This window comes from Ostrinia furnacalis, unplaced genomic scaffold (genome assembly GCF_004193835.3).
Source record: "Ostrinia furnacalis isolate ACB-3 unplaced genomic scaffold, ASM419383v2 OfSCF7336, whole genome shotgun sequence".
Classification (NCBI taxonomy): domain Eukaryota; kingdom Metazoa; phylum Arthropoda; class Insecta; order Lepidoptera; family Crambidae; genus Ostrinia; species Ostrinia furnacalis.
Genome location: NW_021137575.1, coordinates 586,106 through 611,973, shown reverse-complemented (window position 1 = coordinate 611,973; position 25,868 = coordinate 586,106). Strand labels below are relative to the sequence as shown.

The 25,868-nt window shown below is 36.6% G+C and overlaps 1 protein-coding gene across 2 annotated transcripts in view; it reads right to left on the bottom strand.

Moving 5' to 3' along the window:
* The window catches only part of Phm (Peptidylglycine-alpha-hydroxylating monooxygenase), a 40,759-nt gene extending 21,554 nt beyond the window's left edge, over positions 1–19,205 (bottom strand). For both annotated transcript variants that reach the window (XR_003656818.1, XM_028319843.1), the window contains exons 1-7: positions 18,871–19,205; positions 17,540–17,597; positions 17,251–17,338; positions 15,403–15,478; positions 11,945–12,071; positions 7,389–7,437; positions 6,739–6,884 (exon numbers count right to left, since the gene is read on the bottom strand). Coding sequence is in view for 1 of the 2 variants with exons in the window: in XM_028319843.1 (XP_028175644.1) it covers positions 6,739–6,884; positions 7,389–7,437; positions 11,945–12,071; positions 15,403–15,478; positions 17,251–17,338; positions 17,540–17,597; positions 18,871–18,978 (652 nt within the window). In the remaining variant the exon portion in view is untranslated. The remainder of the gene's footprint in view (positions 1–6,738; positions 6,885–7,388; positions 7,438–11,944; positions 12,072–15,402; positions 15,479–17,250; positions 17,339–17,539; positions 17,598–18,870) is intronic.
* Positions 19,206–25,868: the final 6,663 nt, after the last annotated feature.

Sequence of the window (25,868 nt, the reverse complement as noted above, 5' to 3'; positions counted from 1 at the left end):
CTAGAGCAGAAAATGACTACTGGGTAACATCTCGCATTACCTCGGAGAAAAAAATGGCTACTGGGTAACATCTCGCAGTAGTAAATAAATTGGGAAGGCTAGCTCACGACGGCTTAAAAAACGGCGTCGCGATTTAGCCTCCCCAATTTAAATTATTGACATGAAAACATACCTGTTCTTTCAACGACCGATGATAAAACGATGCACAATAGGCTAGTTTCCTAAAAAAATTTTTTTAGTCCGTCATGTTTAATATCAAAAAATATTGAACACATATATTTTTATTTGTCAATCTAACAAATAATTACATAGTTATGGTGCGTTGAAGTTCCGCACGACGTCACAACGTGCGGCACTTTTATGCAAGTGTTAGAATATACAGGGTGTTTCTTGTAAGGTGTCAAGCCGAAGGCAGGTGATAGGTGAGGACTAGACCTATCGATTTCACCCCTATGTATGTTTTACGATTTTTCATAGTTTAGAAGTTATCGTTAATTTTGTGATTTTTTCAAATTGTATGACCTAGTAGGCTTTAAAATTTTTTTTCTTTTTTTTGGGTCCATTTTTTTCAGATTTCTTTTTTTTGACAGATTTCCTATTAATTGCAGATTTTTGAAAAAAATAATCAACTTCCTATCTTTGATGCAAGATACAAAATTTTTGCTAGAAACATAAAAAATATGCTATTAGCGGAACATTCTAAAATTTTCAACTTAAAAGTTAAAAAAAAAAAAAAGAAATTCCATAGGTCCAAAATAATTTAAAAAACTGCGCAGTTTTCTGAACTTTCATTTTGACACAAAAAAACATGTACTTAATAGGCCATTATTTTTTGTAATCGCTCCACTAAAGTGGTAAGTCGGAGATTCCGTTACATGTTTTTGACTTTCTTAGGGCTAAGTAATGTTTGCAATCCCTTAAGTTTACGTTATGTAGAACACATTTAGAGACAATAACTGAACAGAACATTGGTTTGTCCACAACGAGGAAGCTCTTGCCCTTCATCTGGTATACAACAGGGAATATGAAAATATTGATGAACTGCGGACAAAGCTGACTGAAACACAAAACCAAATTAAAATGATGAAGAAGGTTTTACGAAGATTTTTTGCGTCGTTGTCGAATGTGCATTCAGGTCAACGGCGGACATTATGAACATTTACTTTAAATTAAATCATTACACCCATTTTTGCTCTCTCTCTCTCTCTCTCTCTTTCTTTATCTCTCTCTCTCTCTCTCTCTCTCTTTCTTTATCTCTCTCTCTCTCTCTCTCTCTCTCTCTCTCTCTCACACACACACACGCACACACACACACAAACTCTTTCCCTTTTTCTCACACTCTAATATGTAGGTAGTTATATCGAATTTAATCGTAANGTTTCCCTGCGTGATCGAATCAGAAATGAGGAGATCCGTAGGAGAACCAGAGTGACTGACATAGCCCGCAGAATCGCTAAAATCAAGTGGCAGTGGGCGGGGCACATAGCTCGAAGAGCTGACGGCCGCTGGGGCAGGAAAGTTCTTGAGTGGCGACCACGAGCTGGAAGACGTAGCGTGGGCAGGCCTCCCACTAGGTGGACCGACGATCTGGTGAAGGTCGCGGGAAGTACCTGGATGCAAGCGGCGCAGGACCGGTCTTTATGGAAATCCTTGGGGGAGGCCTTTGTCCAGCAGTGGACGTCTTTCGGCTGAAACGAACGAACGAACGAACATAGGAGTAATAAAGAAACTAGGTGTTCCCTCAATACGAATGCACAGTCAGCATCAAATAGTTCGTGACACCCAAAGTAGCCAAAAAGTTCACAATACGTCTCTGTTACGACTGGAATAAGGTTGTGTTTTCAACTTTTTCCACTTTAGGTGTAACGAACTACACTCTACATCAAATAAATCGCACCTCCCGCGACAAGCTTCAAACGTATGCATCCCCACTTCCCAACAATATTGGCACTATTTAAAAGCCTAGTTCTAAACTTCATTTCATTAAAGGAAGGGTTTTTACCCCAAAAATGTGTCTGTAAAAGGATTCAGAGTCACTTCTTAAAAAAATAGGTAGTTACGCTAGAGCCAACTTTTATGGCTATAAAACTGTTAAATTGGGATTAATCGTTATCCATCTGTTAAAGAGGACACATGAGATCATTATTTGGTTTTATAACCATAAAAAATGGTCTAATTGATCCCAGAGGTGAGCCCAAAGTGAGGTCTATTTTCAAGTCACATTTATGGTATAATGTTAATCATTTATTTAGAAATTAAATGTGTTTTTCTTTAAGGATATTTATTGGGCTTTCAAATAACACCAATATTGTTGGGGCACCATGATTGTGTCAGAAGAAAATCTTTAAAGTTCGCGTCGCGGAAGGTGCGATTTATTTGATGTTGAGTGTATTCGACGCTGACTGTACATTAGAGTCATTAGACGTAAATGTTGACGCTGAGACCCTTATTTCATACGAAATAAGCGCGATGTTTGCAGTGCAAATATTGAACTTGATGTGCTATTAAGTGTACTGGTTTTACATACATTATTATTTTTGTTTGTATTGAGCGGCTGTTCTAGTTCAATAGTGGTGTCATCGCGAATAGGTAGTGTCAACGTTTATCGATTCTACCGATTCTGTTGTGACCGCCGCCATGTTACCCTGTTACAATTCACCTCCCAGATCTGCAGGTGGATAGTGCAGTCTCTGTCGATCGATGTCCTACTTTATCTAGGTCGAGGGCGCAAACAGATTTATCTAGGAGTCTAGGATCTAGATTCTAGGTCTAGAGGTATGGATAGAAAGTAATATTTCTGCGTTATTATGAGTCAGTAAGGAATCGGGACTATTCCCACCTCTCTTTCCCATCGCTGCAACTCCTGTGTAGCCAGGATCTACAGATTGACCGCCAATAAAAACCCAACCAGTGAAGGCCAAGTTTGTTCTGGGGGAAATATAAACTATCATTGAACCCGCAACGAAATTAATCAGAAGAACAACCAGTAATTAGTTAGTTATTTCTTCGTAGCGCCATTCGATATGTTTTAACGAAGTGGAGCTAGGGCAAGCTATATTTGGGACCAAACAATACACACGCTTCCTAAAAAGAGTGTCCTAAGCGAATTCGAAAGTCAAATGATCGGTTCTCATTTCACAGAACATCATTGATTGATTGCTCCATAGAATGATGCTTTATTACGCCAAAGTTTAAATTGACTGATATTAGTATCAAAATTCACCGAAAACGCACTTACCGATAGATATTTATTTCAACAATACCTACACATACCGCACTTACTAATGATACATCAAATGATAAATCAAACATCGATATAACAAGCAAGTCTTTAGGTATTATTGTATTAATATAATCAAAACCGACTATGCACATAGGAGACCCCAGTAATGCTTTTAGACTGAGTTCATAATAACCTAGCATTCTTTATGTCAAGGCCATCATCTTGATTACACAAGATTTGGGCAGATGCTGGTATTGTATAAAATTTGATATTTAGAATTCAAATCCGTTCGATCACCTTGAAATAGCCATTGCAATCGCTGCATAATATTTATTAAAATACATGTTTTCTGTTGAATAAAATAAATATCCTTGGACATTTTACACTGCGCCTCTAGTCCTAAACTAAGCAAAGCTTGTACTATAGGTAATACGGATATAAACATACCTACTTAAATACTTTTTTGTAAATACATACATACATAGTATATGTCACATAGAAAACATAGAATAATAGTCAGGTTATATGTTAACGGCCCGCCCACACTTCGATAGGTTGAATTATTTGTGACATCGTCAATGGTGATTATTAATATTTGGAAATTCTATGTAACTTGTTTTAAATAAATAAATGTCCAAAAATGTTTATTCTTTCATTCGAACTGCCTCTGTGGTAAGGACAAGATATGTGCGGGGGGAAAATATTATTATTTTCGGTTTCGTTTTATGGTAGGGCTTGTTTTAAGTCCTTGGACTGCTCCACCGTCTTATTTAAGTCTGTCGTCACCTCATTGTGGTAAAAAAAATCCCAGTCATACAACAAAAAGTAACAATCAGCCATATCGATTGATCCGTTACGAGCTATGTCCGTCGTCTATAGTTCCTTACGTTTCAAAGTAGCCAAAGTAGGTAGTTAATGTAAGTGTAGACGATGGGGGGGGTAGAAGTTGCTCGCGTCCGTAGGAAACACCACCTTTTCCGAGGCTTACCCTACACGTGCCCCCTGGGTGGTGCCAAATGAGCGACAACGCCGAACAACAGGCGGCGGTTAAATAACCTGACCATCTGGTGCACCATAAACCAAGGAGGACTNAAGCGTAGTTGATTTCCCTTTTTGGAAACCGTATTGTTCTGGCTTTATTATATTAAATTTTACACAAAATTTCATCAATCTAACTTGCATGGCCTTTTCAAATATTTTGGATAAAATAGGTATCAGCGTTATAGGACGATAATTTCCGATATCGGCTTTATCACCTTTTTTGTATATAGGTTTAACTATAGAACGCTTCAGTATATCAGGAATTGGTTTGTATGGGATTACGAGATTCCTTCGTTCAATCTACTTCAAATTTCGCATAAGCATTCTATAACAGAATTAATGGAAGATGTGTTTCGTATTTTAGTGAAATGCACCCCCTAACTATGTTAAAAAGGGGTAGAAAGTTATTTTAGTGGTGATTTGCTTCAAAGTTGATATTAATTACTCATTAGTGCATTTTTTTACAATCATGTCATGTTAAAGACTATCATACTCTAGGGGCCTCCATTTAACCNATTTTAAAGGTGTGAACGAAAAGTTTTTAGTCTGTTTTTATTTTGTAATTTTATAAAGTTTGTCTTTTTGTTGTATTTTGTAAGGCTGGCTGGACGCCCTCTCTATAAACGGTGCTCGCAGAATATCAGCGTCGAGGTACTTCGTGTCTTGGCATATGCTGAGCGAGGACCTGTTTTTATTTATTTATTTATTTAAAAGGATGTGTCAAGTGTCGTTACATCGGCCCAATTGCTAGCAAGTGTTTTATAGACTTCCTTTTAATAAAACATTAATTTTATTTGTATGTGTTTTACTAACGGTACTTTTGGCGATCACTCACACAAATGCAATTCTCAGCTTAAGTTGATAGGACTGTATCTTTAGATTTAATCTCCCTCTACTACAACGGACTTGTTACATTTGTGTAAAAGAGCTTTTAACCCACTGAAAAAAAATTCGTAATCTTTGCCTTCGAAATGAGCCTTTAACGCCGCCTTCATTTCTTTGTCACTCAAAAATCTTCGTTCCTAGGGGCCTTTTTTCCAATTTGATAATTAGACAAAATAGCTAGAGATTCGGACTAAACTATGTGGTAGGTGATTAATTTCTTGAAATCCAGTTTTACCCGGGGCAAGCCATGCAACATGCGCGGTGTGCGCGGGTGAATTGTCTTGCAATGACAGATTTCCTTTCGCCAGTTTGCCTCTTAATATTTCAACAACCACTTGACGCACTCTTATCAAGAGTACAGCATAATAATCCCCGTTTATTGTAGTTTTTTTAAGTAAGTAGTCAATGAATAAAATTCCTCCACAATCCCAAAAATAGTGGCTATGAGCTTGAGTGTCGATCGCTCCACTTTGAATATCCGCGGCGGCGTTTTCCATTTTGAATCCATTGCATTGACTCTTATTTTGACTCTAGATCGTACTGCCGGATCTATTATTTATCAATAGTGATAATGTGATAAAAAAAATTGTTAGGATTATGGCCAAAGATGTCCTAAAACTCCTGCAAAGTTGTGACTCGACGCTGGTTGTCGAGCGGCGTGAGCATTTTTGGCACCCATCGCGCGCATCCCTATTTCATGTGCAAATGAGTATGAAAAATATCGCCGATACGTTCCTTGCTAATGCCTATGGCTTCAGCTATCTGTCACAGCTTAATTTGCTGATCTCTAAAGCAAGATTCTTTAAATTTTCATTATTTTATTCGTTAAAGGCGAAATCTGGCCGCCCAGACTTGTGGTCATCTTTTAGCGACTCCCTGCCATGCTTGAACTATCGGACCCAATCTTTCATGATGGCAAATGAAGGTCCAGACTCCCCATAAACTGTAGACATCTCTTCAAATGTTACCGTCAGCGTTTTGTTCCTCTTTTTGAGGAATTTTATGACAACTGTGTACTTCAATTTCGTACATTGCGCGGATGACTGAGACATGATGATGTTTACGGATTAATTACTAAAAGCGTGATGACGCTAATGAAATGAAACTTTGTACATACACTAAGGAGGTTATTGGCAAATTAATTAAATTTAGCGCGAGTCAATAATAACACTTGAAGATACTTAGGCTCAAAACTTTTCAGCCGCCCCTCGTAGCTCGTGGAGTTGGTGGTCGCACGAGTCGGAAGACGCAGTGTAGGTAGGCATTAATATTCAATAGTGCCACATAAATAAATTGTACGATTGCGGTTATTAGTGGAATGTAGATTTATATTTTTTTCGATTATCCCCTCCCTTTTTTTGGTCTGACCGAGTTTTTTACTTTTTTGTGTATGTAATGTACTTACCAAGCGGATGAGTGTGAGTACAGAGCGCGAATGGGTGAATGACCTTGTTCTCGCGGATGGTGCAAGCCGTCTCCATATGTTCCACCCTATTGGCTGCTATAACTCCCCCGTACCAAGTAGGTTCATACATTGTTTGTTTTATGCATGCATTTTGTGCGTGTTGCTGTATATTATATGTACTTACCAAGCGCATGAGTGTGCGTGCGGAACGCGAAGGGGTGAATGACCTTGTTCTCACGGATGGTGCAAGCCGTCTCCATATGTTCCACCCTATTAGCTGGTATAACGCCGCCAGTGCCTAGAAGAATCACGCCCGCTTGGCGATGCATGCTAAAACAAGAAAAATATTTTTTTTTCGGAAAACATACAGTGAAACAATAACAGACAAATAACCACGGCTTAAGAAAATATAATTGAATAAGTTTAGTTTCAAGCTATAGTACTTGGAAAAGCTTATATGTTATTTGTGTTAAAATTCGATTCCTAGATAATGTTACTAAAGATAAAATAATAAACGATGTGACGTCACATAGCCGTGGGTCTCTAATTCAATGGAAGAGCATTGTGTTGACAGATTGATGATGTCATCACGCTTATTTGGTTATGTGTTTTATTTATACTTCACTGAAGTTTAAATTCTTTTTAAAGACTTTCAACGCGATCGATAAGTGATTCGTTATTATTATACCTACCTTTAATAAATTTATCAACATTTGCAACAAAACTAAATCTGCATAAAATTTAAAGAAACAAAAATAATATAAGTCAAGTCTTAAAGAAGGACAACCATACAAGGAAACTTGTGAATTAGTAAACTAAACAAACATTACTCACGGTTCTTTGGTGTATTTGATGAACACTCCGGAATTGTCCCTTTTGCTCTCTGAAATGAAAGAAAACAACAAAGTTGGAGAAAAACATATTATTACTTTTTATCAAAAATTTTATCGGAGGCTCAAACAAAAATATAATCCATTTGGTAAGTATTTTTGACTGACAAAACTTCGGGCAGAACTATTTATTTACACTGGGTGATTTGGAATTAAAACATACTCTTGTAAGGTGGTAATAATAACTGGCACATTTTTGTATATGGACACTCATATGCAAAAGTGAACCATTATTGTAAAATTTTAGTGTTTTTTTGGGAAAATCCTAGGTGGTACGGTAACTTAAAAACTAAAGGAATAAGGAAAAAACTCAAAAGATACTGATTCTTTTTCTTCATTGTGTCATTTTAAAGGTCAATTTTTCAATAATGGTTCACTTTTGCATATAAGTGTCCATCCATATACAAAAAATGTTGCAAATGATCTGTACTTTAACTCCTTACAAGATTATGCATCCAAGTTACCCTGTTTATTTTCTTAGACACTAAAGAAAGCAAGAGCTCTGGCTGGATTCACATTATGATGATAACTACTTGAACTGAAACCAATTAACACACATCTGTTANTGCGATGTGCACCGGCGCTGTTCAGAACTTGGTCTCGGGATAAAGCCACTAGTCTCCCGAAAGCGTCTTGAAAATTTCGAAACCCAGGACTGGCTTATGTGGCGCTGACGTGCGACAGCCCGCTGGCTGAGCCTTTCTTGCAATAGTGCAACGATTTGTGCTGCTTCTGAAGGTGTAGAATCCCAGGTAAAGTGTCAAAAGAAGCGGAGATGTGTATGAATCGACGTGTGAAAGCAAAAATCTAAAAACGCGTGCTTTTATAGGGGATAAATAGGCCGCAACTCGCGACGTCTCAAACAGTTCATACATGTCTTTTTCGTTACTTCTTCACATCAGCCGGGATATCTTTTTAAATACTGGTGTGATTTAAATGAATTTGGTATCAATTTAAAGATAAAAGTTTAATCTTTAAAATGGTGCCACTTTTTTTGTTACTAACAAATTCGTTAGTACACAAGTTCGCGTGGAAACAACTTCATGTAAGTGATTCCATAGTTTTGCTCGCAAGTGTAGTTACGAGCCTTCAAAGTTCAACAAAGTACAAACCACGATAAAAAATTCAATTTCGAATTCGATTTAAAAAAAAACTAATGGTGATAATGGATTGCCAATGATCTTAAAAATATCTCTAGCTTCTCTTCTTTCCAATGATATATCACACGTAGTAATTAGATATTGAAATTGATTAAAAATTCAAAGTTTATGGAAGAAATGGAGTAATAATACGAAAATTATCCATACAAAGTTTCTTCAAACATCTCATATTTTCTGCTATACTCCTTTTCATAACTATTTTTGTGTTTTTTGAAAAATGAATTTAAAAACAATAATCAAATTATGATTAAAAGAGTTTAAAAAATTCAAAGTAAACTTTGTATGGATAATTTTTGTATTATTACTCCATTTTCTTCCATAAACTTTGCATTTTTAATCAATTTCAATATCTAATTACTACGTGTGATATATCATTGGAAAGAAGAGAAGCTAGAGATATTTTTAAGATCATTGGCAATCCATTATCATCATTAATTTTTGTTTCAATCGAATTCGAAGTAGAATTTTTTATAGTGGTTTGTACTTTTGTTAGACTTTGGCGGCTCGTAACTAGCTATTCAATCATTATTTGGATCAGTTTATTTTGTTTGAATATAGACATATTCGATATTAATATCAAATAAAAAAACTGTTGAAATCACGCGAGAAAAAAAAATTAAAGCAGTTTTTAGGTCAAATTTCGGAAAAATCTGAAAAAAGTATAAAAATTGACATATCTCCTAAACTATAAAACTTTAGTTATAGAAAGTAAGGTTCAATAATTAGCAAATGTCCTCTTCTATACGCGTATTAGCTATGGCGGGTTCAGTTCCAGTCACCCTGTATATATCATAGTAACGCAGCAAGCAAAGCAGTCGCAAGTTAGATCTGTGTTTTTTGTTTAACAGAGTAGTTAACGCGCGTCGCTGCGCTGTGAAATAGGTACGTGGCTTGCATGGGCCCTCATTAAGGCTATAAATGCAAAGCAAGTACCTACCTAACCATGATTATTTTTCGACCTTATGAGAAGACGATTAAGAACGAAATCTAGTGCTATTACACCGCCAATGCCGTTTTATAACTGTTAAGTAGATAACTGATAATACAGCCTAACTACTCGAGACAAAGTCGAGGTTCTTAGACAAGTTAGTAGTTAAAAGTAGGTTGACTCTAACCAAATATTGTCAAGTACTAGAACTACTTAATCAAAGAGCACTTAGCCCTTCACGCAGTTTTCATTACATTCGAAGGGACCAGAGAATACAGTGGATATCATCTAAAGTCGATAAAGGTTCGATGCCCGCATTGTACAATTTTTTTTTACAAGATTAATAAGCCTCAAGGTTAAAAGACAGTTACAATACATAATAATTTTATTTTTTGTTATAAGAATTTATGAACTTAGTTTTCGCACAGATGTTTTTATTCCATTTGCCTCGTTCAATTATCCTAAAAGCCTTTGTTTTTTTATTGAATGTATCGGAGAATACAATCAAATGAAAGTATCGGTAAGTAGGTACCTAGTATGCAGTACCAATAAACGAACGCCCACGATACGGGCTTCACTTTAAATTGATAACAAAATCGATTTNAACACACATCTGTTATAACATATTCCAAGTACATAATGTGAATTCAGCGTCAATAATACAGAACTTTACAATGATTGCAGATATTATGACTTCAAGCGGTCTGAATAAAACGATATTGAGACGAGAAGGATATTAGCTAAGTTTTAACCTAGGCGCAGACCACCAACTTTTAGTTGTCCGATAGTTGGGTCGGGCTGTTAATCAGTATGGAGATGTATGGAAGGAACTGGATTGGCCACACTCTCCGAAGGGATCCCGATCACATCCCCAAGCAGGCTCTGGATTGGAACCCCCAAGGAAAACGCAAACGTGGTCGTCCCAAGCAAACTTGGCGGCGCACTGTGGCTGACGAGGCGAAGAAGATCGGCAAGACTTAGAGCGAGATCAAACGCGAAGCTCAAGACCGAACGCGATGGAGGACTGTTGTGGACGCCCTCTGCCCCATCTAGGGGACATAGGACCTTAAGTCAAGTAAGTCAAGTAAGTCAAGATGTACGGAAGTGCGCACATTACACCGATTTGGTATCAGCCGATTCTTCATACAAATTAGAATCGGGACCAACTATCGGCCAACTAAAAGACGGTAGTCTGCGCCAAGGCTAAGTATTACAAAAATCGTTAAAAAGTTCGTTTTTTTTGTGCTTTGTGTTTATATTTTTGCCCATGTGTAATTTAAAAACAGTCGCTGATACGTCATAGCACAGAAATATTAACAATACGAATAACATGTAGTTTGTTTACAAATGACAATAAGATTATCTGTAGCGATTGTAAACAAACTGCACAATAAGTTAGCAACAGTAAACATACAATGGAATGTGTAAATAGTTTTATCGGTTATTTTCTATCATGCAATGCAAAAGAAGGCCCAATAAAACTAAACACGCCCGTATTCACAAACACTACTATGAGGTATCACAGTGCGCGTGGACGCACAGGGTGACACATGAACAGAGCTCTATTCAACGCTGTGCGTTCGATTTGCTGCTTCACTTAAGCAAGTATCGTTTGTGAATACGGGCGACCATCTCGACCAAAGATTCTGTCTTGTGATTGGTCTAAATATTGAAATACAACCAATGAGAAGCCTCAATCTAGACTTGAGATTGAATCGAGTTTTGAGTTTTATACTCGGCGCAAAGACTCGTGGCATGCGGTGTAAAAACAGTGCTTATCATGTCTTTTCTCGCACTCACACCGGTTATGGGTGACGTCACACAAAGGCAGGCAATAGCGTTGTTAATAATACGTAATATTTAATAAAATATTGGCGAGTGTGCATCTCTGTTTCAAAAATTACTTATGATGGCCCCGCCTGCCACAAGTCTTTGCATCGAGTATAGTATTAGCTGCCCCAGCGAACTTTGTACCACCTATGTTCATAAGAAATAATATTAGTAAGTATAGTGGTTAAAGCAGGGTATTCATCTAGCCGTGTAGCATGTTATGTATCAGATACTGTATCAAGTGAGTACATAGACACGAGCGTGCTCGCGGATGGTTCGCAGGGAGATCGCAGCGACCCGCCGAGTGGCGGTATCACTGCGAGCACAAAGGCGGCTCGCAGTAGGATTCAGGAGCTCGCAGCCGATACGATGACCGTGGACGAGCCGTACTCACTTGAAGGTTGGTTACGTTACATGCTACGTTACGTGCTACATGGCAGGTGAGTACCCTGCCTAAGGCCGCGGGAAGTACCTGGATGCGGGTAGCGCAGGACCGGTCATTGTGGAAATCCTTAAGGGATGCCTTTGTCCAGCAGTGGACGTCATTTGGCTGAAACGAACGATAGAAGTATAGATGCGCACCTGGGAATTTGTGCATGTAATGTATCTGCAGCACCAGGTATTTGATCTGCGAGTCCTTGCCGATCAGGAAGCCGACGTCTTTGGGCAGCTGCAGGCTCGGCGCGTCGCGGGCCCAAGCGTACACGATCTGAAGGTTTAAATAAATTTTCAATTTAAAAAAGTATATGAAATAAAAAAGATCCACTCTTAAAAAGATCAGACTGCATCTTACTTAACATCAGGTGCGATTGTGGTCAAATACCTGCCTTGTTATGCATAAAAAGAACTGGCAAGGTGGACCGAACTCATAAAGGTTGCTGGAAGGCGCTTGATGCAAGCCGCTACCAACCGGGCGATGTGGAAATCATTGGGGGAGGCCTACGTTCAGCAGTAGACGTCCTGTGGCTGAAAAGATGATGATGATGATGAAAAAAGATATGTTTAAGGAAATGAGTTCGAATTATCTCAGTAAGAAGAATACATGAAAACGAACAGAAGATTTGACATATAGTACTTATACATTGTATATTCAGGAGTTCGTATTTTCATGAACGAACACGTTAATGTCAAAATGTGCACCCATGTTAAAGCCTGCTTGAATGTTTTGTTTTATGTTCGAGTATTGTATTTTCAGTGTGTAACTTTCATTAGTCCGATGTCAACAAACGATTTAATAAAATAACATAATCATAACGGTTAAATATCCATGAAAAATTGTGGTGGTAACATCACACAATGTAGGATGACCTTGGCGGCGCTGTTTTACCATATTGGTATAAAGTATATTATTCAAAGTACATAGGCGTAATAAAGAAACTAGGTGTTCCCGTAATACGAATGTAGGTACAGTCAGCATCAAATAGTTCGTGACACCCAAAGTAGCCAAAAAGTTCGCAACAGGGATGTTACGTCGGAATAAAGTTGTGTTGTAAACTTTTTCCACTTTAGGTGTAACTAACTACACTCTACATCGAATAAATCGCACCTCCCGCGACAAGCTTCAAACGTATGCATCCCCACTTCCCAACAATATTGGCACTATTTAAAAGCCTAGTTCTAAACTTCATTTCATTAAAGGAAGGGTTTTTACCCCAAAAATGTGTCTGTAAAAGGATCCAAAGTCATTTCTTAAAAAAATAGGTAGTTACGCTAGAGCCAACTTTTATGGCTATAAACTGTTAAGTTGGGATAAATCGTTACCCATCTGTTAAAGAGGACACATGAGATCATTATTTGGTTTTATAACCATAAAAATTGGTCTAATTGATCCCAGAGGTGAGCCCAAAGTGAGGTCTGTTTTCAAGTCACATTTATGGTATAATGTTAATCATTTATTTAGAAATTAAATGTGTTTTTCTTTAAGGATATCTATTGGGCTTTCAAATAACACCAATATTGTTGGGGCACCATGATTGTGTCAGAAGAAAATCTTTAAAGTTCGCGTCGCGGAAGGTGCGATTTATTTGATGTTGAGTGTATTTGACGCTGACTGTACATCAGAGTCATTAGACGTAAATGTTGATCCTGAGACCCTTATTTCATACGAAATAAGCGCGATGTTTGCAGTGCAAATATTGAACTTGATGTACTATTAAGTGTACTGGTTTTACATACATTATTATTTTTGTTTGTATTGAGCGGCTGTTCTAGTTCAATGGTGATGTCATCGCGAATAGTTTCGACTTTTATCGATTCTTATGTTTCTACATATTGTAATTACCACCATGTTCCTCCCAGATCTGCAGGTAGATAGTGCAGTATCTGTTTGGATCGATGTCCTACTTTATCTAGGTCGAGGGCGCAAACAGATTTATCTAGGACCTAGATTCTAGGTCTAGAGGTACCTATAGATAGCTATAAAGTATTAGTTCTGTTTTATAGGGCACCGTAGAGTCAGTAAGGACAGGTAGAGTCAGTAAGGAGTTTTCTGGACAGGGCAGTAAATTGTTAGTTTCTTCTCAGCACCAATTTATTAATTCCTCTCAGCCAATATTTTTTCCCAATAGGGACAGCTATATTTGGGATGCTAGACGATACACACGCACCCTGAAAAGAGTGTCTACGCGAATTTAAATGTCAAATGATTTCATTTCACAGAACATCACATCATTGCTTGATTGTTCCATAGAATGATGCTTTATTACGCCGAAGTTTAAATTGACGGATATTAGTAAGAAAATTCACCGAAAACGCACTTACCGATAGATATTTATTTCAACAATACCTACACTTACCGCACTTACTAATAATACATCAAATGATAAATCAAACATCGATATAACAAGCAAATCTTTAGGTGTTGTTGTATTAATATAATCAAAACCGAGTATGCACATAGGAGACCCCAGTAATGCTTTTTAGACTGAGTTCGTAATAACCTAGCATTCTTTATGTCAAGGCCATAACATCTTGATTACACAAGATTTGGGCAGATGCTGGTATTGTATAAAATTTGATATTTAGAATTCAAATTCGTTCGATCACCTTGAAATAGCCATTGCAATCGCTGCATAATATTTATTAAAATACATATTTTCTGTTGAATAAATTAATAAATAAATATCCTTGGACATTTTACACTGCGCCTCTAGTCCCAAACTAAGCAAAGCTAGTACTATGGGTACTAGACAATGGACCTAAACATACTTAAATACTTTTTTGTAAATACATTCATATACCTACTTACATAGAAAACACAGAATAATAGGCATGTTCTATAGCGGCCCACCCACACTTCGCCAGGTTGAATTATTTGCTTTGTCCAAAAATGTTTATTCTTTTATTCGAGCCGCCTCTGTGGTATGGACAAGTTTTGATGTCCCAATAATAAATATGTTCGATATCCAGCGGGGGAAAAACGACCTTTTCGGTTTGCTTTATAGGGCTTGTTTTATGTCCGCATGGTTTAGCAAACCACCGTCTTATTAAGTTTGTCGTCGCCTCATTGTGGTTAAAAAAGCCCAGTCATACAACAAAAAGTAACAATCGGCCATATCGATTGATCCGTTACGAGCTATGTCCGTCGTCCATAGTTCCTTACATTTTAACGTAGGTAGTTAAATGTAGGTGTAGACTCTCTGGTGAAGGTCGTGGGAGGCAAAAATGGTTGCGGAAATCCTTGGGGGAGCCCTTCTTTGTCCAGCAGTGGACGTCATTTGGCTGAAACGAAGGTATACACGAAGCAAAGCTTACGAATTTAACTGTCAGATACTTAATATTATAACTATGGTTAACCAGTCGACGAAGCACATGATGTCGTGCCCTGCGTGCCCAAATAACTGCACGCAGGAAGATTTAATGAAGGCTATTGACAAAGCCACTCTTGTGGCGGAGTTTTGGGCTGACACCGTATAGGTTTTTTGTCGACACGACAAGAAGAAGACTATGGTTTCATAGACCTTCGATCAAATGGTATTCGATATGGCACGTCATTTGGCTAAAACGAACGAATATGTAGGTGTAAATGAAATGATATTTACCTGAGATCCCTCCCGGCAGGGGCTGGCCGTGTTGTACTGGTCGTCAATGTCGTTACTCTGCATTTCTCCACAGCTCCTGAAAATGAAATATTCTTATTGTCTGTTTTAAATTAAGGCACATATACATGGTGTTTTACTTTAAGCGTCAGGCGCCTTGAGAGCTGTTTTTACTTCAGGCGCGTAGGCGTTGACCATCGGGCAAGATGTGTACGCGATATCATAGTAACGCAGCAAGCAAATCAATCGCAAGTTAGATCTGTGTTGTTTGTTTAACAGAGTAGTTAACGCTCGTCGCTTAGCTGTGAAATAGGTACGTGGCTTGCATGGGCCCTCATTAAGGCTTTAAATGCAAAGCAAGTAACCATAGTAAAATTATCCTGATTATTTTTCGACTATCTCACTAATAATATTATAAATGCGAAAGTTTTGATGTCTGGATGTTTGTTACTCTTTCACGCAAAAACTACTGAACGGATTTTGATGAAACTTTACAGTAGGTAATATTGTTTATAATCCAGAATATAGGCTATAATTTATGACGATCGTTGACAAACGAAATTTCACACGGGTGAAGCCGCGGGCAAAAGCTAGTAGCTGATAAGTAGATAACTGATAATACAGCCTAACTACTCGAGACAAAGTCGAAGTTGTTAGACAAGTTAGTAGTTAAAAGTAGGTTGACTCTAACCAAATAGTGTCAAGTACTAGAACTACTTAATCAAATAGCACTTACTTAGCCCTTCACGCAGTTTTCATTAGATCAGTAGGCCTAAGATGCGCGCCGTGATAACTTTTATCGACGTCAAAATGTATGGGGAAAATCGATAAAATGACGTGATAACCGCTTATCGCGGCGCGCATAGGCCTACAGGAGAATACAGTGGATATAATCTAAAGTCGATAGAGGTAGCGGGTTCGATGCCCGCATTGTGCAAAATTATTTTTTCAACATTAATAAGCCTCAAGGTTAAAAAGAAAGTTACAATACATAATAATTTAATTTTTTGTTAGAAGAATTTATGAACTTGTTTTTTCGCACAGATGTTTTTATTCCATTTGCCTCATTCAATTATCCTAAAAGCCTTTGTTTTTTTTTTATTGAATGTATCGGAGAATACAATCAAATGAAAGTATCGGTAAGTAGGTACCTAGTATGCAGTTCAAATAAACGAACGCCCACGATACGGGCTTCACTTTAAATTGATAACAAAATCGATTTAGCTTCGTTGTATTTTATTGCATAAACCACTTTTCAATCTGTAGTAAACAATAATAATATGATTAAAAAAGTAATTTAATTAAACAAATAAATTAACTGAAATTTTCAAAAGGCATTAAACCTCTGAATTGGCATTAAATAGTACCTGCCTAAAGTTGCAAGTACCTAAAATTACGTATTTTACGAAATTTTCACAAACAAAAAAACCTGTTGTTTGAGAAAGTTTTACCTGCTTCATGGAGTCTGCTCGATGCAATTTATGTCATGCAAACAAGTTTTTTTGTTTTTATCAATTTGAAGTCTTTCGTCAATCAAGCTAATAACACACACACACACTCACACTATCCTCAAACAATCTATTTTCTATCAATGCATTATGTGCATGAATGAGACAATTAAACGCTGTTTCCAATTTTAGCACGCTTCCTTGCTGAAGGTGTTTCATGTAATTTAACAGTTCAGAATTCGAACAAGATTAAAATATTGAGGAAAACTAAGCATTCAAATAAGTAAATAATAATACAATAACACATCAGTGAATGAGGAGTTCCCCAGGGGTCTCATCGCTAAAAGAATAATGACAAGCGTCACCACAGATTTGAAAGAGAATAAAAGTAAAAAAAACTCACCAAACAGGATCGTCAGTTCCTGGCTCCGAGCAACCATACAACAGCATGTGGTGAGCAGTGTGCATTGTAGCATTAGGTTCGAATCCCACTGAAAATTAAATATGGTTTTAATCCTTCAAGCTCCGTGAATCTAGACACAATAGATAATAAATTGTTACGTGACAGCCGGCTACCGCTTGGGGGCTAAGAGGTTAAACAGAGCCCTGTACGTTACCATGCATTACAATTCAAAGAATATTGTGATATTAGAAACGGTAATTTTAAAAGATAAATCTAGTAGATTTCTTACCTATGTAATAGTTGTTGCGAGGAGAGATCCTGATTGGCGTGCAGAGGTAGAGCTCATCCTAAAAAAAATGAAGTTCATGAGTCTTCTAACCCTTGCACTTACTTAAACAGTATTATTTATCTGTGCTTAAACTATAACAAAAATGTCTAAGTCTGTCTTTCAAACTCCATACAAAAACACCGGTTATAGTCAAAGTTAAGGTGGTGCAACGTAGCCTAGAAGCTTGTGAGCAGTCTCATGTCCTAAAAATGTGTGCCTACCCAAAATGTAGTTAGAACATGTTTCTAAGAAGAGGATTCTTAATCCTAATGTTGTGTATTAAATTAGATAGGTACGTAAAAAATCTTATTCATAGTTTGTTGCTAGGCTAGGTTTATTCAAATGTGTGTTACAAAACAAACCTCTGTATAAATAAAAATAGATTATTTTTAACTGTGCTGTTTTGTAGTGACTTTTAATTCAAGGTTGATAGAAGATATATCAACGTCAACGGCAATATAATAAGGCTCTTACTCCCACACTGCTTATCTGGATGACCATTATGATAAGGGGGAATATTTGATGAAACACTCAGAATCTTAATTATAATTACTGATTAGTTTCCCAGTAACCACTCAAGTTTAATTAATGAAATGTTTAGTAATACTCTGTGGTTCCATGATGCAAAGTAATATTTTTAAACATGAAGTCTGTCTGTACCTTTCAACGTTTAAATGAATTAACCTATTTAGATTACTTTTGGTATAGAGATACTTTGGAATCCAGGGAAAACACAGGATAGATTATATCCCAGTGTTGAGGTTTAAAGAGGGACACACGGAAAAGTCTTTCCGAGATCTACCTACTTAATGTTCACGCAGGTGTAGTTTACCAAAAATTACGCGTCCGAGTTATCCGCATTAGGGATAATCGCAGGGGTCAACCCGTCCGCAGTGCAATGGACCGGCCTCGTGGGCAAAAGTTAATTGTACATAAATTCTCAGTCTCTTAGTTAAGTAAAAATTAAATGTATGTAGTAGTTATGCATTATGACTGTGTTTCTTTAAATGCCGTAAAATTGTAACTACAAGTTCACATTTTGGCATACTATTACATAGCCTGATAAGTTCACCAGTTAGAATTTGATTTATGAATATGGACTCTTTTTATTTGCAGAGAAAATTAGATGAAGAAGTTCAATTACAGTATTACAGTACAGTTAAAATTTAAGCAGTTTATTTTAAATGTCCTCTAAGCTAGCACAGCACAACCTTTATTTTATCATTTACTCTGAATATTACTTGAAAACTTATGGAACAAAAAATATTAAGATAATTTGAATTTTAACTTACTCTGTGAGGCCAAACATCTGGCATGAGAAAATCGTATGTATCGACTTCGTAGGCGTACACATAACTAAAATATGCACACACAAGGATGGGTAAACCCAAGAAATTCATTTTCTAAGTTAAAATTTTATTAGTTACACTCGCGTTTTGCGGTACTTCCCACCGCGACGAATGGTCAGCGCGTATGTGTTAATTATATTTAGCGGTAAAATAAAATGAAAACTTGCGCGTAGCTTATCTACTTCGAAGTTCGATTTACGTTGAGATGTGTGTGTTTACGTATTTTTATCGCACTGAAAAACCAACCATCGAGCGATCGATCGTTGTGATTTACGTCATTCGGGTGTTGTCAACGTCAAAAAAATCTCCTCAAAAAGTAGGAGTTACCTATCTTTAATTCCATTGAACCTTAAAATAAAGGACAAATTGATTTAAAATTTTTAAAGTTGTTTGTATTTTATTTTATAGCCTGACCAGGAACATAAAAACCCTCGCCATGTTGCGGAAAACTAATGGTACTAATTTCTTTTAATGGCAACAGTAACTGAAAACTTCATTGACATGTCACCTTGCATGTCAGTCTATTGCTGTCAAAGTGTAAACAAACTTTATTTTAAATGTGCGCAATTTATTGATTTTTGAATTACATTGCTAAAATCTTTTTATAGTCGTGAAAGAAAAGTGGTTCACAATGTGTTAAAGTATTTGTCGAAGAGAATACTAAGGGTTCGGACAATATTTTCATTGAATAATTTTTCCGACAAGGGTGTCAAATTGACTGACATGTTTATCGTATAGTACAGTCCACTATGAAAATTAGCTGTGGTTTGTTTCAACTACCTATTTTAAAGTTTTTTGTCACTTTCTAAGTGTTGAATTTTATGAAATTGGGAAAGAAGTACCGAGTTTGAAGGGTTCATGAGCAGACATTGCAGTTGAATATTCAAGTTCTGAATTTTACTATTGACGAATAATAAAATAAATCCTACTAGCTCGATTGACGTTTTCATTTTATTTATTTAAACCAGGTTACCTATGATAATATTTTTTCGTTATTTCATGAAAATACAAAATTAGCCCGTAATCCTGAATCCTGATACATAAAGTTAGCCTATTAATTTAACACACGTACGACTGTACTCAGTGTTGCACTATCAAATGCAATTGACGCGCCTCTATGCCAGGGTTTTTATGTTCCTGGTCAGGCTATATGTAGAAAATTTATCCAATATAAAAGATAATATTTTATCACTTTTCAGCAATGTACAATTAGTCATAATACATATTTTCACGATTCTGCGCACCTATTACTCACTGCACACTAGTTTAAAAAAATGATGTATTAAAAAAAACATAAACAGACAGCCCCTTTACACAAGTTGCACTTTTTGATCGAATGGAAAATCGAATTCGTCAAAACTCCATACGAAACAAGTGCGTGTCGGACTCACGCACAAAGGGTTCCGTACCATTGATCTAAGATTTTTTTTTATTTAAGTTATTTGTATGAAAGATTACGCGGTAATCAGCGGTAATTACGATTTACGAGGTATTAAAAAAAACTACTTACTAGATCTCGTTCAAAACAAAATGTTCGTTGGTAGTTTTTATAGTAATGTACATCATATTATATTTTTTTTAGATTTTTCATTTTCTTATTTTAGAAGTTAAAGGGGGAGGGGCAACTTTTTTCCACTTTGGAAGCGTCTGTCACGCAAACTATTCGGTTTAGAAAAAAAATATTTTAAAAACCTCGATATCATTTTTGAAGACCTATCCACAGATACCCCACAAGTATGTGTTTGATGAAAAAAAAATTTTTGAGTTTCAGTCCTAACTAAGTATGGGGAGCCCCCAATATTTATTTGTATTTTTTTATTTATTTTTGCATCAAAATCTTAATGCGGTTCACAGAATATATCTACTTACCAAGTTTCAACAGTATAGCTCTTATAGTTTCGGAAAAAATGGCTGTGACATACGGACGGACAGACAGACATGACGAATCTACATATAAGGGTTCCGTTTTTTGCCATTTGGCTATGGAACCCTAAAAAGACCTTTAGACCACTTTTCGACTGGTTTGCGATAGTAATGTGCACTTTGTTACACCCACAGTCGTTAAAAATGAGTTTAAAATTACATTTCCATACTAAATATCAATTTAAACAACAGTCCAACTGCAGCGCGACCTAAACGCAACATAAACAAGCAAGCCCCGATAAAAATGTAGATAAAGGTAATTTTGCCGCTTTACCTGGTAACTCTCTTTTTCGTTCAGAAATGACCAAAAAGTTTTTAGAGCCATAAACGTCAATGTCAACGTAAGGTTGGTATTCTCCGTCATTATAATGGTAAGTAATGGGGTAAGTAGTTCAAGTACTCCTCAATAGATGGCGTTATTTAAGACTTTGAGAAAATGGAGGGAACATTGAAAAGAATTTGTTGTAATCCGGAATTTCTTTTTTGCAAATAAATTAGATTATTATCTTCAAAATATATCGCTCATAAAAATGTAATAATGTATAAAATGTAAGTTTCTCAATAAGTGAATGAATCGTAGGTATTCTTATGACAAAAAAAGAAAAAACCATCTGCGGCAATAAATGCGCGGGATAGTCCAAAAAAAAGAAACCATAATTTGGTGAGACGTCATTCTGCGGAAAACAATCATAACGATAAAAATGCGCAAAGCCTATGAATTTAACTATCAGATATTTTAATATTTTCTTTGGTTTGACTGACCTTAGATATCTGGCTAATATAACGATCAGCAAAAAATTCAAAATTAAACAATAGGTAGGTAGGTTTTACATTTTATTTAATATTCTCCACATTTTTGTTGCAAATTCACTCTTAAAACTTGTCTGTCTGTACATGGATAACTAATAGATTAGATACAGTATTATACTAACATAGTGGATTACAATCATGGTTGTAACTTGTATAACGTGACCATACGTCCCGCTTTGGGCGGGACTGTCCCGCTTTCAGACTGTCTGTCCCGCTGTCCCCCGCAAGAGCAAAAACGTCCCGCTTTAGCTTTAAGAATGGATCTATCGTTTTTAAAAACCGTTGGCTCGAATTATTCCCACATTCGTACCAACACTCTTGATGTAATAAACTTTTCCTTACTTATCGAGTACGTTATGTGTCTGCCAGGAAGTAACGCACCAGTCGAAAGAGTTTTTTCTCAAATGAACAAAATGTGGACGAGTGATAAAACCCAACTAAATGTAGCATTAATGAAAGCTATGTTGATTATGAAAATAAATGTAAATAAATCATGAGTTCCATCGATAACTAAAAACAAGATACGATATTCTAAAACAAATTTTATTCCGCCGACAAATACAAAAATACGACTTAGAAGTCACCCCACTACTTAACTGTTTTGTGTCTAGTGCTTTGATTTGTGTTATTCAATCTTCTATAAACTTGTAAAACTCCCAAAACTTTGTTTTATTTTATAATTCCGCAGGTTTTTTTAACTATTTTCAGTTGTCCCGCTCTGGCACAGAAAATAAATGGTCACGTTAAATTTGTATCCCTAAATAATATTCATCCAATTGAATAGGTATGTGATCAGAGTAATCTGCGCATTAATTATGCCCTCAGTACAGACATTTGCCTACGTCTGATTGATTTGTATTAGGTCGGATATTGGGTCTCGTTAAACCGTCTCTAATTATGTTATAGTGGATCACATGTAGTCATTAAGCTGTCTGGTAGTTCACATGTACTGTAAACCCTTGAAAAAGAGGCTGACAATATTATAGTGACTGAGTTTCTTGCGCTGCTTCTTCTCAGCACTGGCCCATTTATTGTCCTGAAGCAGTGGTAGGGTTAATACTGAGACGTGTAAAAGTGCTTTTTAAAAGCCTACTTGCATAATTAATGAGTTTTTATGAGTACCTTAGCTGAGGTTCAATTCCCGTTGGGGACAAAATTAATGTGCTCACATAAGCTTGTTGTATTAAGTACATAGAACAAGTCGTTACTTAACCGATTTTTTGCGTGTCTGGAAAAAATCTATCTTTTTGCGATTCTGATTGAAGCAACAACGCACCATTTCATCTTGTAGCGATAGCTACTTCTGAAAAGACCTAAACAAAGGGTAAGGTTCCATTAATTTACCTCATCTATGATCTGAGTATATTACCCAACTATACAGAAGCACCAACAACGAAATGCATTAAAAGGCACCTAGGTTGTTCTCTATTTCTAATTTTATTAAAAGAAACATGCTGCTATCGTACATTCTATCTACCACCTTTCTGAGTGAAGCCAACAAAATTAATGATTACTCCAAGAAAACCCACGCCAAAAACAATTTTACCTCTGGCACATGGGAAGAAATATGGAATGACATTATTTTACGTCCAGTTGCAATAAGAATACCCTTTGCGGTCAAATAATATGAAAAGTACAGAGGTTCACACATCAATTTCAGCTTTCTTACTTACTTTAACAAATAAATCTTNATCGCCTTAACTGTTTTGTGTCTAGTGCTTTGATTTGTGTTATTCAATTCAATCTTCTATAAACTTGTAAAACTCCCAAAACTTTGTTTTTTTTAACTATTTTCAGTTGTCCCGCTCTGGCACAGAAAATAAATGGTCACGTTAAACTTGTATCCCTAAATAATATTCATCCAATTGAATAGGTATGTGATCAGAGTAATCTGCGCATTAATTATGCCCTCAGTACAGACATTTGCCTACGTCTGATTGATTTGTATTAGGCCGGATATTGGGTCGTTAAACCATCTCTAAGTTATAGTGGAACACATGTAGTCATTAAGCTGTCTGGTAGTTCACATGTACTGTAAACCCTTGAATAAGAGGCTGACAATATTATAGTGACTGAGTTGCTTGCGCTGCTTCTTCTCAGCACTGGCCCATTTCTTGTCCTGAAGCAGTGGTAGGGTTAAATATTTTTACTAATGTGGGTAGTGTATACAATTTTTATGTGCAACATTTGAAAGATGAGGTGTGTCGCAGTACGGTCACAGTACGGTCCAAGTCTTATAAGTACACTGACGTAAATAACTATAAAGTTTTGGAGCGATTTTTTTGAGATAAATTTATCATGACTGATTTAAGGTAAGTGATAGAAAAAGTGAACTCCGTAACAAGTGGGTTAATACTGAGACGTGTAAAAGTGCTTTTTAAAAGCCTACTTGCATAATTAATGAGTTTTATGAGTTTTTATGAGTACCTTAGCTGAGGTTCAATTCCCGTTAGGGACAAAATTAAATGACATAATAATAAATAAATAAATCTTTGGACAATTTCACACAGCGCCAGCTAGCCCCAAAGTAAGCAACTTAATGCTTGTGTTATGGGTGCTAGCTTAACGGGTATATCTACTACTTATATACTTTTTTTTTTAAATACATAAATATTATACATAGTCACACCCAGACCCGTCACAGAAATTAAAATTCATCATTTCAATTTCTGCCCGGCCGGGAATCGAACCCGGGACCTCTCGGCATAGTAGTCCGTTCTGAACCACTACACCAAACGGCCGACATGTGCTCACATAAGCTTGTTGTATTAAGTACATAGAACAAGCCGTAACTTACCGATTTTTTGCTTGTCTGGAAAAAAATCTATCTTTTTGCGATTCTGATTGAAGTAACAACGCACCATTTCATCTTGTAGCGATAGCTACTTCTGAAAAGACCTATACAAACGGTAAGGTTCCATTAATTAATTTATTACCTTATCTATGATCTGAGTTTATTACCCAACTATACAGAAGCACCAATAACGAAATGCATTAATAGGCACCTAGGTTGTTCTCTATTTCTAATTTTAATAAAAGAAACATGCTGCTATCCTACTTACTATCTACCACCTTTCTAAGTGAAGCCAACAAAATTAATGATTACTCCAAGAAAACCCACGCCAAAAACAATTTTACCTCTGGCACATGGGAAGAAATATGGAATGACATTATTTTACGTCCAGTTGCAATAAGAATACCCTTTGCGGTCAAATAATATGAAAAGTACAGAGGTTCAGACATCAGTTTCAGCTTTCGTTTTTTACTTTAACAAATAAAGATGTTTCCTTAATTTATAAAAAGGTAAAGAATGCATCGCGCGAAATTATTGTAGACAGCATATTAAGTTAAAAATAATTATAGCACTTCTGAGAGCTGAAGAAAAGGTAGCTCAGACCTGCATATTTTTTCATTCAACGTTTAAACGCAGCGAGTACGTATTTAACTATCTATTAATGAGAACTTATTGGGACTGGGAGGCTCCACCTCCGAGGTGGTTCCTGATTCCTGTTAGTTACAACAGTAGGCACAAACTACAAAAAATCTTTCTTTATCTTCCCTACTCTATGTCCGTAGGCCGTTTGCACACAAATCACGCGCGTGTATCGGGCCGTACATCACGTCCTGATACATTCACGTGCGACCTTGGAACTGGTTACGGCTAGGGCTGGCAGGTCTGCACATCATCAGGAAAGGCTGGGGAAATGAGATTAGTGGCACAAAATTAGCTTTAATACGTCTATTGATAATGAAACAGCATAGAAAAACCTACGAGTAAGTAAGGTTATATTTAACTTCTGATGTTGAAAGCTCTGAAATTGGAAGCTCTTGTGATGAATGAAGGTCTGGACCTTCATAATAGGTATTGAATCAGGACTTTCGCTTTCAATGAATAAAATATTAATAGCAGTTCTTGAAGTGACTGAATAACTGAAAACTGTAGCAAATGGTTCAGAAAAGTTTTATAAAACTTTTTAGATGCATGCATCACATCTTTATAATAATAGTTCATCACATGAGAGATAAAACACGATAAACTTAATGTCGCTGTAATGGCAGTAGGTATACATAATGTAGATAAGTTTGCCTAAGTTTTGTGTAGGAGTTAAAATGGAGTAGAGTGACGATTTTGGTGTCTAAGAAAATGAAAATTTCCCAATCAGAAGCTGTCAACCCTGCCCAGAATGTTCAGTGAGTAAGGGCAAGGT